The 17,807-nt window shown below is 41.0% G+C and overlaps 1 protein-coding gene across 1 annotated transcript in view; it reads right to left on the reverse strand.

Annotated features, from left to right (window-relative positions):
- The window catches only part of GRTP1 (growth hormone regulated TBC protein 1), a 40,643-nt gene that overhangs the window by 4,310 nt on the left and 18,526 nt on the right, over positions 1-17,807 (reverse strand). Inside the window, exons 6-8 of the mRNA XM_018562247.1 lie at positions 13,464-13,560; positions 3,061-3,233; positions 1,170-1,355 (exon numbers count right to left, since the gene is read on the reverse strand). Coding sequence (XP_018417749.1) covers positions 1,170-1,355; positions 3,061-3,233; positions 13,464-13,560 — 456 coding nt within the window. The remainder of the gene's footprint in view (positions 1-1,169; positions 1,356-3,060; positions 3,234-13,463; positions 13,561-17,807) is intronic.

Below are 17,807 nucleotides of genomic sequence, written 5' to 3' on the forward strand. Positions count from 1 at the left end.
ATAACACCTTTTTGGGTGGGGTTTTTTTTGGGGGGGGGGGGGGTTTAACCATGTCCTTCAGTGCAATTCACCCATACTCTCATTCCTCTTCTTTGGCTGCCCAATGTCTTTCACAATCCTAGCATCGTCCCTGACTGGAGAAGTAGAGCATGTTCACTTTGCAACATACATTTTTTACTTAACACTTTGCAGTGCATACCCGATCATGTGCAAGGAAAATTAGGTTTACATTGTTTTCAAAAAACACAGGACTTTTGCTTGCACATGTTTAGATGATTGAACAGATCATCATAGATTCACTAAGCTAAAGCTGCCCATACACCTTACAATTATCTGCAGATTTTCTGTGGTCAGATGGAAAAGGTGCAACAGATTCCTCCATCTACACTTAACTGTGTGGATGGAGGAATCTCCACCTGGGCCAATCTGTTGCACTTTTTCCATCTGACCACAGAAAATCTGCAGATAATTGTAAGGTGTATGGGCACCTTAAGTTGACAATTCACTCAAAGAAAATAACAGGATTTTTGCTCACACATGATTTGATAATTAAAATAAGCACCACTTTACTTCATTCACTATTTTCCTTGTACATGATTAGGTGAATATTCACTTAGTTGTATCTCACTTATTAAGCCAAGGGAAATTCACCTTGCAAAGTGAACATGTGCTATTCCTTCAATAAAATGTCAAGCAGTGTGTTAACAGCATACAAGTGTACAAACTGGAAAATTTAGGCAGGGTGTTTTTTTTTACCTTAATGTATTCTCTGCATCAAGGTAAAAAACACCCAATACCTTTTTGACTCCCCCATCCTCTCTGAAACGTACCTGTCAACGCCACTTGTCACCGCTGCACGTCCCCAAACTGATGCTCCGTCCCTGGTTGCGGGGGAGGATACTGAGGGCCGAGGAGCCGTAGGCTCCTTCTGCTGTCAAACTGTTCGTCGGAGAGGAGGGGCATGGCCTGCCGCAGGGATGTGTATGTGTGTGCCACACACACACACGGGGCGCCCCCATACAGGGGGCGAGGGGAAACAGGATGTGGGGACCAACAGGGAATTGAGAAATAAAAAAAAAAAAAGATCTGCAATATAGAGGCCTCCCACTGGTAAAGATTAAAGCTTTTTTATATCACTTTAAGAGATGAAGCCCATACATATGAAATACCTGCATGAAGAGGTGGCATTCTGTGACTAACTGTCCTTTGGTTATCTCCTTGAACTTGTCACACACATCTGGGAAGTTTTGGCTTTCCAATATGAAAGCTTGGTACTGTTTTATTAGTGTTAAGGCTACTCGAAAAATTATTTTCGATCCCTCGTAAAATAAACAGTCCCATATTCGGAGCACAGTCTGTAAAGTACAAGAACAATGATAATTCATTATACTTTTTTTACTACTTTTTAGCCATCTTAAAAATTGCAACTAGAAGCTGGTGGCATTCTGTAAGATCTTAGCAACTTCGTTCTGGGAGTGCCCAATCTCTATACACTTTAGAGTCACTGCAGCAAGGTTCAAAGTAAAATCCATCACAATACCCATTTGTACTGGAATATAGCTTTTGTCTTGAAGTCCTCTTGAAAACGAACAGTGCCTATGCCCTCCTGGGCAATCAGCCTCATAGCTGTATATCTTCAATGTTAGATGTAAGGCACTGTTGCCTCTAACTGCTAGTCTCAAGAGGTTTGCAGTGAGATTTAGTGATGTCCTCACGGGCAGGGCCCTCCTTAACATCTTGTCTTGAATTGTAATGTAATTGTAATGTCTACCTTATATTGTAAAGCGCTGCACAAACTGTTGGTGCTATATAAAAATTCGATATATTAATAATGTAACTATTGTGCTGCTCACTGTTCTCCTTGCTGGAGGCTCTGACATGAAGCAAAACCCTGCCTCTACCAAGATGTCAGACATTATATATATTTTTTTTAAGCACGGCTTTCACGGTTCCTCCTAAATTCAGTGATTGCATGGTCATGTCACTCACATGAGCAGAATAGTTACTTGTTTGTAAATGAAACCGAGAAACTCCCAAATACTTCCATAGCATGACAGGACAATAAGGACCTTGGCGTTTTCCCTTAAAGCTCAACTCCAGGGAAATTAAACGTTTTCCTTGCAGTGGGGCTGCCCTCGCAATGAAGGAGGTTAACTGCTGGTTTATGTGTAGGGGACATGAAAACCGCCTGATCTCCACTCCTGCTGGTTTCCTGTAGGCCATCAGACCGGTCCCCGCAGCCTCTTCTCCCCTTTCCTCCAGTGGTCTAAGGATTCCTTACTCCAGTAAGTGCATTATAGGCTCCATAGCTTTGCATTGTACATGAGAACACCACAGTACAGTCCACAGCCATAGGATAGTAGAGCATGAACCGCTGGGTATTAGCTACATGAAACAGCTTTTTCCTGTGCCCTAGGCATAAATGAGCCCTTGCAGTGAGGGGGGAAGGAAAAACTTTATTTCCCTGGAGTTGGGCTTTAAGATGAAAACATAATAAAAGGAATCCTGGCAGGAGAGAAATATGTGGGCAGCAACTCCTGATGATCGTTGTCTGACTCATGTTGATCCTTTGGGCTTAATGCTGAGTAACTAAACATGTAGGCACTTAAGTCAGAAGATCTGCATAATTGCTCCAGGTCAGCAATTCGAAGTATTGAAACCGCAGAATCAGCATGGCAGCCAGGCCACAGACATTTTCAGGAGCTCTGCAACTCAAACAGCAAATATTGTACATAAGCTATTTTGTACAAAGTTCATAAAGTTTCTACCATGGATCTTTTCACGTATGTTTACGGTGTCTTCTGTTTTTCATTCTTTTAATATATATATATATATATCAAATGTGGTCTGTAGTTTTCAGACAAACGGGGTTCTGGGAGTCATTTTGTAGATACTGAATACTTGCAGACTCACAAACCTAGGTGGAATCCTTGGATTCTATGGTTTTGTGGGGTTATTTTACACACTTATCTGATTGGGGGGGAAAAAATTTAAACACGAAAAGGAAGAAAATAACTAGCTATATGTAACAATGTCCAAAGACCAAACAAGCCGACTTACCTCTACCGGAAGAATGTCTATGAACAAGCAAATAAACCATCGGGAGACCACAAGAGTCCACATCACATCATGTTTCTCCATTAAATCAGCCACAGCTGGGATCTTCAATTTTACGAAATCTCCCAGGACCTCCTGGTCTACTTTAAGACCGATCATCGCAGGGCTGTAATAATCTAGTTGAAATAAACAAAATTCAACAATATAAAAGAAATGTGTCTAAATTATGCATTTATTAACATACATCCTATTATAGGAAAGTCACAATGCAGTTCCACAAGGAGACAGGCCAAATACATTATACAGGCCACAAATCTTCGAGAAAACCCCTAAATCAATCTCAACTCCAAACTTCAATCGTTCCCAACAGGATTTCTACTAGTTGTGATTCAGGACTGAAAGTCTAAGTGTACAAGAGGAACGCCTGACGAAAAAATAAATAAAATCTGTGCATGTCTAAGAGGAGCAGACAATTCCCCCTGACTTTTACTTTCATTTATAAAACAAAATCAGTGGCAATAAAACCTGTTATGTAAGACTATCTATAGATTCAGAATCTTGAAAACAGCTTGGGGTAATTGAAATATGATATAAAAGTATAAAGCGAAAAGACATTCTACTGTAAAATTCTTTTTCATTTTGTAAGAGAACAGGAAATACAAATTGAGGCATCTGTGAACAGGTTATGATTATTTATAATTCCACATCGGAGCGCATGCATATTCATTACCAACAGTATAGCAGAACCATTAACTCATGTTAACAAGCCTATTCAATGGCTGCAGTGAGTGTAATCAGAAAGGCAAAGAGATGACAGGAGCAGAATGTTTTCTGAAATATGCAGCCTTTTAAAATTACACATAAAGGGTATATATGGTCAAAAACTAAAAAAATATATGCATGTCTATACTGAATTTCCATATTATTATACAGGATTTATATTGCGCCAACAGTTTGTGCAGCGCTTTACAATATAAGGAAGACATTACAATACAATTCATGACAAGATGGTTGATTACAGCGTGACAGGATTTGACAAGTGTTTCCCGTTCCCTCAAGCATTTAATTTTTATCTTCTACTAGTAAACCAAGTCAGATTAGAAGATGTTCAGGAAAAGGCTTCATCCTGTCACCTTTGTCTTATCACAGGCCGGTGCAGATAAAAGTAAAATGTGATTTGCACATAGGATTCCTGTTCACTTTAAACAGAAAAAAAATAAAGATTTGTTTTGCCAGCAATTATCTGAAAATAGTAAAAACATACTGAAATAAACAAAGGAAACATAAAAGAATTAACTGCATTTGGTTCTTATGATGGTGCCAAATAAAAAGAGAGGCTCTGAGGGTCTACATTTTGCTATAGACTATGCTCTACAAGTGGGTGCCTTGGTACTTTTGATGGCTCTGCAAGGATAACAACGGTCTACATTCAGCTGCTATAGGCTATGCTCTACAAGTGGGTGCCCTGGTAAAGAAACACAGGAGCCTCCAATTGCTTCCTTCACTTCAAAAAGAAAGACCCACCACAGCCAAAGATCAAGGAGAGGCTCCCACTACTTCACACCATGCTGGGCCCCACAGCATCCAGCACAACCGCCCCAGAGCTGCACACTGGTGTGAATATATGAGGAAACAAAAAATATGAGATCTATATATATATATATAACTCCCCTTCCCCCACACTGAGCCACTATTACCTGGCTACGCCTCAGCCGGCTCAGTCCGGGTACTGACAAGATGCCCCGCCTCCTGCAGAGCCCACACTGTACTGAGAGCTGCGCATTCCTTGTGACAGCCGCTGCTTGAGTCAGTGAGAGGCAGCCCCGGAGCCTTCGTGCTGCTTCAATGACAGCCCAGCCTGCACGGCATCAGAGGGGCCCGGGGACCACCAAAATTTTCTCGTGGACCACCAGTTGGCGACCACTGCTCTAAGGGCTACAAGACTTGGGAACTGATTTACCGGCATAACTACCTTAACACACATCCCACCAGACTGCCCATATTAGCCAACAATAAACACTAAATGTGTGGCTTGTGCACACTGGGTATGTGCAGTAGGAATTGATGTGCATAATACAAAAAAAACGATAAACTTAGTTCAACTGCCCCAATCGTTTTTAATGCACTTGTTATATATAGTAGTAAGACCCAGCATGCGTCAGGCTTATTTAATAACATAATATATGCAAGGTGAAATAAACCAATGTAAATAGCATATTGTACTCGATCAAAATACAGAAAACCAATCTGGCTGCTATGGGTTACTGCGCTTTGCATAAAATCCTTTTTGAGTGAGCCCATATGACTGTATAAGATGTCACTGACACAAAGAACATGTTTACAATAATACTATACTTGCAAGGGATGTAACCTCTTTAAAATAGCCCACTGCAATGAAACGGTCTTTTCCATTAATGCGCTTATCACTGCGATCAACATGCGACCTTGCTCTATGTTACTTGGGGCTTAGGAACATGCTGCCAAAAATAATACCTTCACTTCCAATACTAGTAATCTACTTACTGCAATCTGCAGATCAGTAGTGCCCAGAAATACAATGCTAATCTTTAAATTCCTAATTTTCCTGTTGCCTACACTCTTCTCCTTAATGACATGCACCCAAGGGTCAAGAGTAGAACATTTACTGTAGCTTCTCACCTCACCAGCCTACAAGGATGTACTCCGTGCTCAATGCACAGTTGCATATGAATATTCACACTTGTTCAATCCAATTATTACAGCTGAACCATAAACCAGTGCTATATGCAATGACCATTAAAAGAAAAGATAAAAAAGGAATGCTTTACCCAAACCTGAAAATGGGACACAGCCTACCTGCATAGTGCACCAGGCCTCCTCCTCTGCTAAGCCCAGTGGTCACCAGTAACGTGGTTGCTTGGAACACCCTGTTCCCAAGCCTCGGAATATGCTGTCTAGAGAGTCCAAAGTTCCCTACTGAAATCTGGTATGTTGGATATACATTTATTTAATCTGCACGCCCATTCTAACTATACACTCCACTGAGAATTGGGAATGAAAATACAAATATTCAATTTAGTATGCTTTAAGCAGTCGGGCTGCACAGTATAAAATAGAAATATGGATGCCATCTTGCCGAGAGGCCTTATTAAAGCTTTGCTCAGTTTCATGATATGAAAATTATATTACGCTTGAATTTAAGTAGATGACAACTCTAAAATTAAATACATCTCAACTACTACTTAGATAGCGCTACTTAGGTATGCATATTTCATTCTAAATATGCACGTAAAACCTTTATTCTTTTCATTTTTATTCCAGTCACATGACCTCAGAGCAGTCCTTCTTTGTGTTTGAGTGGTTGGTGGGGACCAATAGTGCTCCTTCTTCACCAGAATAAGGCTGACAGGGAAGAACTGCAAGGCAGTAACTATGTAGGGCCTATGTGGACGGGTTCTGGGCTTGTGTTGATAGTATCAGCGTGACATCAGTTTGCGATGCTTCTGAGTTCATACATAAATTACTGACAAGTGTTTTATATTTTTGCAGTCGACCTGCTTGAAGTGGGGTTTGCACCCCCCATAGACTTGCATGGGAATGCAAAGCTCAATTTACACAAACAAACATTACTTAACTTGACTGAACAAGCCTAAAAAGAGACGGGGATGATTAAAATGTAGGCAATTCAAAGGGTTAGGCTAAAGTAAGGGGTCCAGCCAAGTGAGGGGGGATTTTTTGTCACAATCTCTATAAGAAAACCTACCAGTATCAAATATATATTTTACAAGAAACATATATACAGTATATTACCCAATATACCAGCTTTGCGTGACACTGAAAATGTCAATGTCTAGCTAGGCTGACAAGCCAACCACAACACAAAACATATCCGAAAACAATTTAAAAAAAAATCTTGTTTCTTTATTTGAATTCAATGGAACTGCAGTTACTAATAATATAGAAATGTAGAAAATGACTTCTAAAATCCAGGGCTTTGTTTTTCCAAACTGCCCTTGTACTGTTTCATAAAAAGCCTTGAAAAAAGGACAGCACATGATAAATGGAGCACTTCTCGCACAGAACACTGTGATAACAGGACTGTCTACAGTAACGTGACACACTCAAGGACAAGATAACATTTACGGAAACGTTCCATTCATGAGTTACTGTGGCTTTGACAAACTTTGGTTACAAATAAAAAAGTGTTCTTTCTTTTTTCTGTATTTCTAATATGTACTTTTCAAAGTCTTCGATTTACAAGAGAAACATAATAACTATCATGTGTTGTCAATGGCAACCACCATACTGTGAAAAAGGAGATATATAAACTGTGATTCAAATATTAAAGCGTAATTACTGCCCTAACTTTTTCTTTTTGCTGTCTAAGTTCCATTGGGGGTGTTTTCTCACTGCCCAATAACTGAAATTAAGACCAATCTCCCCAGCGTAGACAAAGGCAGCAATAAAACCTGAAAGGTTGTACTCTTACATACACTCTAAGCATGTCTGAATGCTGCATCTCCATTGTGCTGCAACCTTCAGTGAAACCGGATGACATATATACTGCCTGGCCATCATTTTCACACATGGATTGGCCATCACAGAGTCTAGACTTTAACCCCATTGAGAACCTTTGGGATGTGCTGGAGAAGACTTTACGCAGTAGTCCAACTCTTCCATCATCACTACAAGATCTTGGTGAAAAATGAATGCAGCTCTGGCCAGAAATAAAATGTTGTGACTAGGAGGTGCGCCAAAATGAAAATTTCAAAAACAAAAATGCCAGGCTGAAACCGAAAATGTTTTTTATTTTAACTTTTTCAAAAAAAATATATTTTATTTTTATAAATTTTTTAATAAACTTTAATTTTTTTATATTTTATCAAATATTTTTATTTTACTTTTAGGGGCTTCGGGGAAATATTAGGGATCTAAACAGACCCCAGATATTTCCCTTTTTCTGTGTCCCCTGTTATAAATGAACAGGAATCCTCTATTAGTGTTCCTGTTCATTGATAACATGAGAACAGAGTGTGCTTACTATAACCACAATCATGAATGAACAGAAGGTGATGTAGATCACTTCCCATTCATTCATAATTGAGGATATAGTCAACATGTCCTCAATTATTTACAAACACTCAGTGATCACTGAGGGTTTGCACTTGTCTCCTTCCTGACACACTCTCCTCTGATCTGTCACAGGAGGCTGAGCGGTGTGGAGGAGAAACGCCGGTCGCTCACAGCGATCTCCTCCCGCAGCGCTCAGCCGCCTGTGACAGTTTCTATTCTCCCCGCTGGGACACAGAGCAGCGCCCAGTGGGGAAGAGAGAAAGAATGGATGCACCGCTGTATCGGTCAGAAAAGGGCACTTTTGGCATTATGCCAAAAGTGCCATTTTTGCCCAATATGTTTCGGCGGCTGATATCAATGCATCCCTAGTTGTGACATTGCATACGTTTATCGAAATGAAGCCACTGCCAATTCATGTCGAATCAAAGCTAAACCCCAGATAGCAAGCAATTGAGCTGCAAGTTTGAAAATGACTTGCTAAACTATTGCAGACTTGCCAAGCTCCACAATTTTGTTGCACAATTACAGCAAGTCTGCATTGCAAATCTCCAGATCAACGTGCTTTGCAAAAGTGCTGTATACTTGCAGAGCTCTTGCTAGGACCTGCAGGACTCTTGCTGTAGACCTGCCAAGCAAATTTGCTACAAATTCAAAAAGTGTCAACTAGAACTTGTGCTGCAAGTGTTCTGCAAGTCTACAACTTGCCAGGAATGTGTGCAGCAAGTTAACAAGAGTTACAATTTAACCCTGCCACGAGTTTGTGGCAAGTTATCCTTGCTATCTGGGAAGGCAGTCCAACAAAATATTGACTTTTTTTTTTTTTTTTAGCCAGGCAGTGTATTACACCTCTGTAAACACTGCTTACTATGAAGAAAATTAACCCCTATATAAAGTCTTGTAGGCAGTGCAGAGATTTTCACTTCCTTGGCTTTACCCTATAAATTAAACATTAGAGAAAGTAGACACTGATACTAAAAGGAGATCAACATGCTGTGTAGCAAAACTTTAGCTTTTGGCTATAAAAGACCTTTAATTTGTAAAAATATTACATAACATCTAACATCTCAACCTACACAGTATATAGTTTGTACATTATAGTGATAGCCCTAAATTAGTCAGGCATGATGCAGGGAATTATAGAGCATGGGTCAAGGCTTACAAACGGATCAGCTTGTTCATAGCAGAGCAAGTGTTCGGCAATAGAGGGATACAGCACATTACCCAAATGAGGTCATCATGTTAAAGGTACACTAAACTCAGGAGTTAAATCTTAAAAATGGTTTCAAGTACCTTCATTATTAATAGAAATGTATCTTATTTGTGTATCATTGAGATGTAAATCCTCAAATCTTCTCAGAATTCACCGCTCCAAGCTCACTCCCATGATGGACTACAATCTCACATTTAGTTTACTAATTTGTATTGACGTTCTAGTCCATCACAGGAGTGAGCTTGGAGTGATGGCTATTTTGCAACACAGGGACCATGGGGAACAAAAGTAGCCACCCTCCAGAAGGAAGGACAGTGTCAGCACCAATTCAGAGATAAGATACATTCTTGTTAATATTTAAAAAGGTACTTGAATGTACTTTTAAGATTTAACTCCTGAGTTTAGTGTCACTTTAACGCAGTTCTAATGTGGCATTTTTGTAACTTCAATTCTTTATTGCAGCAATCTACGGCAAGTAACCAGTGGTGTTTCACCTGCATCCCAATATGTGGCAAATAGATATTTACTGTGGGGCACCAATTCAGCAATGACCCAGCAAGAGAGTAATCTGAATCCCTTACAGGTCTACTTTCTGTTTGCAGAAGACCCAGTAGATACCTCTTCCAACCCATGTTCTCTTCCAGAGCAAGGTACCCCCAGCTGATGTTCAGTGACAACTGCTCACAAATTGAATGGGCCAATAGGTTAGCATCACTAAATTAATATGTGATGGAGTCAATTCCACATAAGGGAATCTATGTCATCATGATGCATTTATAAATCTTGACAGCATTCACAGAGCAGTAGTCATGAAGGGTACATGGATCACTTGTTTGAAATGGAGAGGAGTGCAGAATATGGAAATGGACCACAAAAATGGACCTGCCAACTTAAGTAATCTGCATTAGGAAATACTACCCTTTAGGGATGCACCGATACGTTTTTTTTGGTATCGAGTACTGATATTTTTTTTCCGGTACTCGCCAATACCGAAAGTCCCATTAAGGAAGCCGGGCGGCATGTAATGACTCACCGCCCGGCTTCCTGATTAGTTGGAAAACGTGTACTCAACCACCACCCAGCTTCTTGATTAGCAGGGAAGCCGTCTCCATGCTCCCTCGTCACCAGGTGACGAGGGAGCATGGAGTCGGCCTTCTGGCCAATCAGGAAGCCCAGGCGTGGGTAATGACTCGACCCAAATACTCCGTATGAGCATCAAGCTAGTATCGGTATTGGTGCATTCCTACTACCAATGAATCATATCCAATTTATTTTAAGTTCACACTACTAAGCTACTGTCTCAGAACACACTTGTAGAAAAATACAGTGAAGACAAAACTTTGTATACTTTTCTCTAGATTGAACTGGTGACAGTCATTGAGTGACCCTCCAATCATCAGTTCTCTAAGGCTGTATACACATTTGCATTCCTTGGGCATCACTTCATGCTGCACCAACTCAACATTTGGACCATGCCATCTTATTTATATCAGCTGCTTCCATTTTCGGAAAAATCTGCCAGGAGATAACGGTCAGTAAAAGCCAAATGTCTGTAAAACATGGACACTAAATGTTCTTCTGCATGCAGTGTCAGTGAGAGTCCTACAGCTGCTGGCAAGGATGCTATACGGTTTAGCAGGCACAACAAAAAGGAATGCCCTCTAGTGGCCAATATGGATTCACAATATGATCTTCCATGTCACATGCGAATGGTTTTCCATGTTACGTTGTTTTCAATAATACAGAAGCAATGCAAATGAATACTAAAAAACTTCATATGCTATGTAAATAAATCAGATGGTGTGCTGGCTAACAGCATATCCAGTGACACAATTCAAATCCTAGTATTTCTTATGTAAGCCCCACCTAATATTCTATAGGTTGTGTAAGCTCAGTAAATAGCGAAAAGAAAGAGTATACCATGAGGAAACTCATTACAAGCTAGCCGAGAATGTGATAAAAGCCTACAGGCATGCCCCTGTACAATGAGACAGTTGTAATTGAATCAATATTAAAGCTGCAGTATGTAGGACACATTTATGTTGTAATACAAAGGAAGCACCAATCTGTACATACAGCAGCATGTGAGGTTTCTGCAAGCACTTGTCACTTGGCTGTATCTTTATCAGATTTGAACATACACGTTTATGTAAGGTATCTGGCAGATATGCAGTTTCTTCTTTGAGTTGGCCTTACAAAAGGACATTTTGTCTACAGAAGAGCCAAGCTTGGTAAACTGACTATATTTGTAAAGGACAATGTGGTCTAGGAACCATGGGAGCAAGGTCAATAATATTGTTCTTACATCAATAATATTCTGCATACAATATTATAAAAGGTGCTAGGGCTGCAACAACTAATCGACATAATCGATTATAATCGATTATTGAAAAAGTTGTCAACTTTTTCAATAATCGATTAATCGGCTTCTGATTGGTTGGCCCTGTTCGGCTCCACACACGCTGCGCGCCACACCTCCTCCCCACCTCACGCTCGCCGCTGCCAGACCTGCCCGCATCCACGCTCCGCACCTCTTCCGTGCCTCACACTCACCGCCCGCCCAAATCCACGATCGGCACAGGGACGCGGGGAAAAGAAGTAAGGAGGAGCAGGTGTGGGCGGATGACGGCCGCACAATAGACAGGCCCGATAGCATGCATACATGTTCATAAACACAGTAGACCAGGGGTGCCCATTAGGTCGATCGTGATGTCCTGTCTTCTCTGGATCCCCGCTGCTCTCCCCCATCTGTATGCAGCGGGTATCCGAGGAAAAGTGAAGCTGCAGTCGGCGGGGGACGGAGCCGCTATCACAGCAGCACGCCGAGCGCTGGAGAGAGAGAGAGCCGCTCGGCCTGGATCCAACAGCCGGCGGCACTCTCTCTCCTCACCGCACATGCTGCTGGCTCCGTGGTTACAGCGGCTCCGTCCCCCGCCTGGCAGCTGAAGTGCTTCCTTCACTTCTCCTCGGATCTCCCGCTGCCTCTGCCCGGGAGAGCAGGGGGGATCCAGAGGAGAAGTTGCAGCCCCCTCTGTGCGTGGCCGAGCGGCAGAGGATCGGTGCATATCAGTGATATGTACCAATCTTCTGTGCAGGACAAACACTGGAGCGATCAGCTGATCACTCCAGTGTTTGTAAAACACTGGGGACACAGCACTATGTGTCCCCAGTCATGAATGAACAAGATGTGATTTACATCACTTCCTGTTCATTCATAAGATTCTAAATGGGGAGTAGCACTCTGTACAGAGGCTCCTCCCCATTCAGAAACTGGATGATAGTAAAATATTTTCTGAATTAATGGGTGCTTTCTGCTTTTCTCTGTGCTTTCCATTCATTTAGAACAGAGGCTGCAAAAAAAGAGATTGAGGACTTTGGGTCCTCAATTTCTTTTTTTATTTTAAAAGGGAAATATCAGGGGGCTGCTACGGCTATGCTCCTGCGGTGCTCGTATGGCAGCCGACTAAATGTGTTAGACGCCACAAAAATTGTGGGCACCCCTGCAGTAGACTATTTACTGATTAAACAGCTATATCCACCAATAAAATCTTAAAGCGGACCTTGACACACAAAAATCTAATTCTACCAATGCATCCCTCTATGTATGATGATTAATAATAACATAGACCTGTCAGGTGTAAAATGCTGTGATTATGAAATACTTGCTCTTGCAGAGCATTCACTTCTTGCTTTGAAAGGGCAAAATGACCTCAGTTTGCCAAAGCAATGCACACTGGGATTGCCTTGTCATCAGCAGAGCATCGCTGAGAAATCTCATCTGTAATCTCAAGAGATCTCAGGGAAAGGCATTTTCCTCCCCTGAGATGATGTGCATGGTCACACGTCCTAGTCACATGTGCCAGAAATCCAGGAAGTAAATCCAGCTAGTAATCTGCCCTTAGTAAACATGGCCACTGTCAGAAGACTGGGGAAGAAAACCTAAATAAGGTATGCAAAGGATACAAGGGCCTGCAATTAGCTAGACTTATGCGTTTGTAGATAGTCATTACTAAACATTTCTAAAGGTGTGCTTGTTATTTTACAGATATGGGTAAATGTTCACTTTAAGGCTTTGGGCACACCTTTATGTACTAGGACTAAAGTCTTTGGTAAAGAAATGCAATACTTGGTAGAAACAACATACCGGGCAAAATTTGTCCAAGAAGAGCATCTAACAACCAGAAGGCCTTTTCTTCGTCTTTAGTAACCAAAATAAGGTATCCAGTGATAAAATTCATACCCTGCAATAAGAGAGATCCCATGTTTACTTACACAATTAGTAAGCAGTCTGGTAATATAACACTTTTGAAACAAATGAACCAATTTCATACAGGTGCTGTTGCCTAAAGTGTATCTAAAACCAAAATGTTTTAGTTTCATATTACAGAAGTACAAGAAGCTCTGTTTTTTTATTGCTGAAAAAAAGGGAACAAATAATTCACATCAAAAAGGTGGCCATTATGTAAGACTATTTACCAAAAGCATGAATAAACACAATTGAGTTTATTCAAATTGTGTTTTATTAAACACAATTGAGTTCGTAATAGACTACATTTTTTGTGCATTGAAGAATGTTGATGGTCATAAATGTACTAAGGAATGGGCACTTGTTCCTGTACCCAGCAAATGTATACATGCAGGGACCTGCTAAACCTATCTACTTAGCTTTGAAAACAAAAGATTAATTAAAAAGAATCAAACAACTTTCTGTACTCTGCTGCTTGATATCATCGTGTGCACCACACTTAACATGGACCAGAGGGAGCAAAAGGAGAGTTTTTTGAGCAGATCAGATAGAAAATTATAGACCAGCCAGTCAAACGTCAACACTATAAAGTGGCCTTAAAGTGACATTAAAGTCATATTCCCCCCTAATTCTGCTTTAAGGACTTACCTTAAATGATGCCTCTTGATCCGATCATCATCTTTCTTCCACTTGTTTTCAGGAGTCACTCCAACACTGGTGTCGGTCTCTGATCCAGCGCTGACTGCTGTGTCTTCTGTATCCCACGGTGTCTGTCCGCGTGCACGTTGCCAGCTGCGTGCATTGACTAAAGGTGGCCATACACTGTACAACCATCGCAAGACCTTAGTCTTGCGATGGTTGTAAAGTGATTTTAAAAAACGTACAATGTGCCCATCATGGACAGGCAGATGGCACTCTCGATCATCGCAAGCCCGCCCTCCTGAGGGGCAGGCTTCCGATGACCGCAATGCTGAACGGGCAGTGTGCGCGTGCGCACACCGGCCCGTTCGCCATTTGTCTCCCGAGCACCGTTCAAACCAGAAGAAAACCGTACGATTCTCGGCTGGTTTTCTAACATGCTCCTTAGACAAAAGACGTGCGACCGTACAGTAGAAACGGTCGCACGTCTTCGTTCACACTGCTCGATTCTCGTACGATCGCGGGATTTCCCGCCATTCTCGTACGAGAATCGAGCAGTGTATGGGCACCTTTACACTCTGTCTCTCCTCTTCTCCCGGCCAAAGATCTCTACTGCACATGTGCCCGCCCCATGATCCTTCAGGTCCGCTCGATAATCTTTTCAGACCGGAGCGAGCAGCAGAGGTAAGCAATTACCTTTTTTTAAGTCGCAGGTCATAGGTCCTACAACAGGATAATGACCCAAAACACACAGTTAGAGGACCCCTAGAATGGTTAAGAACAACACATTCCACTTTTCTGAGATGGTCATCTATGAGCCCTGATCTAAAATCTACAAAACATCTATGGAAAGAGCTGAAACTTGCAGTCTGGAGTAGGCACACTTTAAACCTAAGACAGCTGGAGAGGTTGCTCGAGAACAGTGGGCCAAACTATCTGCTGGCAGGTTCATTCTCATTGAGAGCTACAGTAATTGCTTCTTTGCACTGATTGACTCTAGAGGTTGTGCAACAAAATATTAGATTAAGGGTCCCTTCTTTTGTCCATGCACTAGAGTGATAAATACATCACAGCAAAAACCGTTCATCATCATACCAATAAATTCAGCTCTCGTAAAATAAAACAAATCCCATTTAATATCTGGTGATATTCATTAAAGCGGACCTTTACCCCCTTTGAATAAAAATCCAAACAGCATACAGCTCTGCGTGCCGATATGAAATCATCTTATATTCAAGAGCTACAAATGTTTTATTTTACTTAGATTTCTTTTTTTCCCACTTCCTGGTCCACAAATGATGTAATCTGTGCCCAAGGATTGCATCATGGGAGGATGAGATTTCCCAGCAATGCTCTGCTGATGTCATCTGTAAATCTCACAAGATCTCAGGGAAAGGCATTTTCCTCTCCTGAGATGATGTGCATGGTCACATGTCCTAGTCACATGTGCAAGAGTTCCAGGAAGTAAGGGGAGATATATTAATCTGCTCTTAGTAAAAATGACCACTGTGAGAAGACTGGGAAGGAAAAAAAAAGAAGATATGCAAAGAATACAAAGCCGGCAATTATCTAGAAATACCCTTTGTAGATTGTCATTACTAAACATTTCTAAATGTCATTTCAAATGATATGGGTAGAGTTCCTCAAAGGGAAAATCCTGTATATCTTTATTTCTTCATTAAAAAATAGCACATCTAGAACAGGCAGTAATGTCTTGTAAACAAGCGCCTTGAGTTTCTCATAGGCCCCATTCACACCAAAGCATTTAGTTGTGTGTTTTCTGAAGCATGACAATGTTCAACATAAAGAATCCTATTATTTTCAATGGTGTACATTCTCACCTGAGGGCCAACTTACACCAGCCTCTGCGCTAAACGCATAGTGGCTGGTGTGCGATGCCGGACACAGTGCCGATGCTCTGATTCCGGCACATCGCACTGTGTACTTTTTTTTAAATTAGAACTTTATTGAAATGTCACAAGTGACATTTAATTCACTTCTACAGGCACAGCAGGATGCAAGGTGGTTGTATCGCGTCGCATTCCGCTGAAAAAAAAGTTCCCATCAGAACGTGGTCCGAGTCTGTCCGTGACAAGGCAAATAGCCTTGTCTTGTTTTGGAGCTGCAATGGAAATAATAGCCAGCACAGCCCCAATGCATGCGGTGCGAATCAGCCCCAAGTGTTTTAAAAGTGTAAAAAGGAACCTGAAAACAAAATAAAAATTGAAAAATTTGCATAACACATGTTTTTCACGCAATTTCCCATTCAACAACCTAATTCTCCTAGTAACTTACTTTCCATTCTCTAAAATTACACATTAAAAGATAACAAAACTAGCTTTTGCTGCAATATTGAGATCAGTACCTTTTTATGCCGGTAGATGTCTAAAGTCTGATGATCAGTATCATTCTGGACCTACCAGAGCCTGTGACTGAAGAGTGACAGAAGAAGCAGTACAGTGATGAGATCATCTCTCTGTCACTCTGATTTATCTTACTATCAAGCATGCTTCTTATCAGAACAATGGACAATGGTTGATACCAGGTCAGATTCAGGTAGTTACACTGCTTGCATTTAAAGAACAACTCTGGGGACTACCACCACACTGCAATTGTTAACGGCTTATTTTTGTCTGGTTGCTTAAAAAAAAGTTATACTCACCCAAACTGCTGAGCCAGCTGCCTGCTTCTTCAGTCTTTTAAGCCTGTCCCCTCCTACGCTGCAGCACTGGAATGTTTCTTAGCATCCTCACGTCTATACACTGTGTATAGAACATGATCATTTATGGGATCCTACAGGTCTATTCACAAAAGGGTGAAGAGTTTGGAGAAGGCAGGAGAAGTGAACAATCTAGGACAACTAGATTCAGTTGTTCAGCTATGTTGTCCTAGATTGTTCACTTCTCCTGCCTCCTCCAAACTCTTCACCCTTTTGTGAATAACCCTGCTGGGCTGCTGCAGAGGATGGGGGAGATATGCTGGAAGGACTGGTAGGGTTAATAAAAGCTTAATGATGCATTAATGATTACAGAACTGCATGAATTTGTGTCTTTTATATCTGTCTAGAGTTCAGCTATAAAAAGGTATTAATATTCAATATGAATTAGATTTACCATCACATAACATGCAGGAATTCAGATGAGCATATATGTATCTGTTGCAAATAAATTAAAAGTAAAACAAAGAAATTCCTTATAATCTGTAACTGTAAATTAAAAGATTTTAAGTTTTGCAATTGTTTAAACTCATTATACAAAATACATTTTCTTCTGTGTTTTGATTTTAGGATTTCCTGTTAGTAATGGAAAGTCACAGGACAGGTTAGAAAGGTAGGGCTTTAACTGATGAAAATGTTTACATTCCCCGAGTCAAATGCCCAGCAGCTAGTGGACAAGCTAACAAGCCCTGTGTTACATTCCAATCTTGTGCCAAAGCCAGCCTTGCAAGACAATTCTAGATACACAGTATGAGCTCCATTGCTGGTGTTCCCTACATAGCTATGGTAATGTAAGGCAAGCACCCAATAAATTCCTAAATATCCGTGTAAAAAACTTTCTGGGTTTCTCTGGATAGATAATGTACATGTAACTGCAATATATATAT

Source organism: Nanorana parkeri, unplaced genomic scaffold (genome assembly GCF_000935625.1).
Source record: "Nanorana parkeri isolate BGI_ZX_2015 unplaced genomic scaffold, ASM93562v1 scaffold567, whole genome shotgun sequence".
Taxonomy (NCBI): domain Eukaryota; kingdom Metazoa; phylum Chordata; class Amphibia; order Anura; family Dicroglossidae; genus Nanorana; species Nanorana parkeri.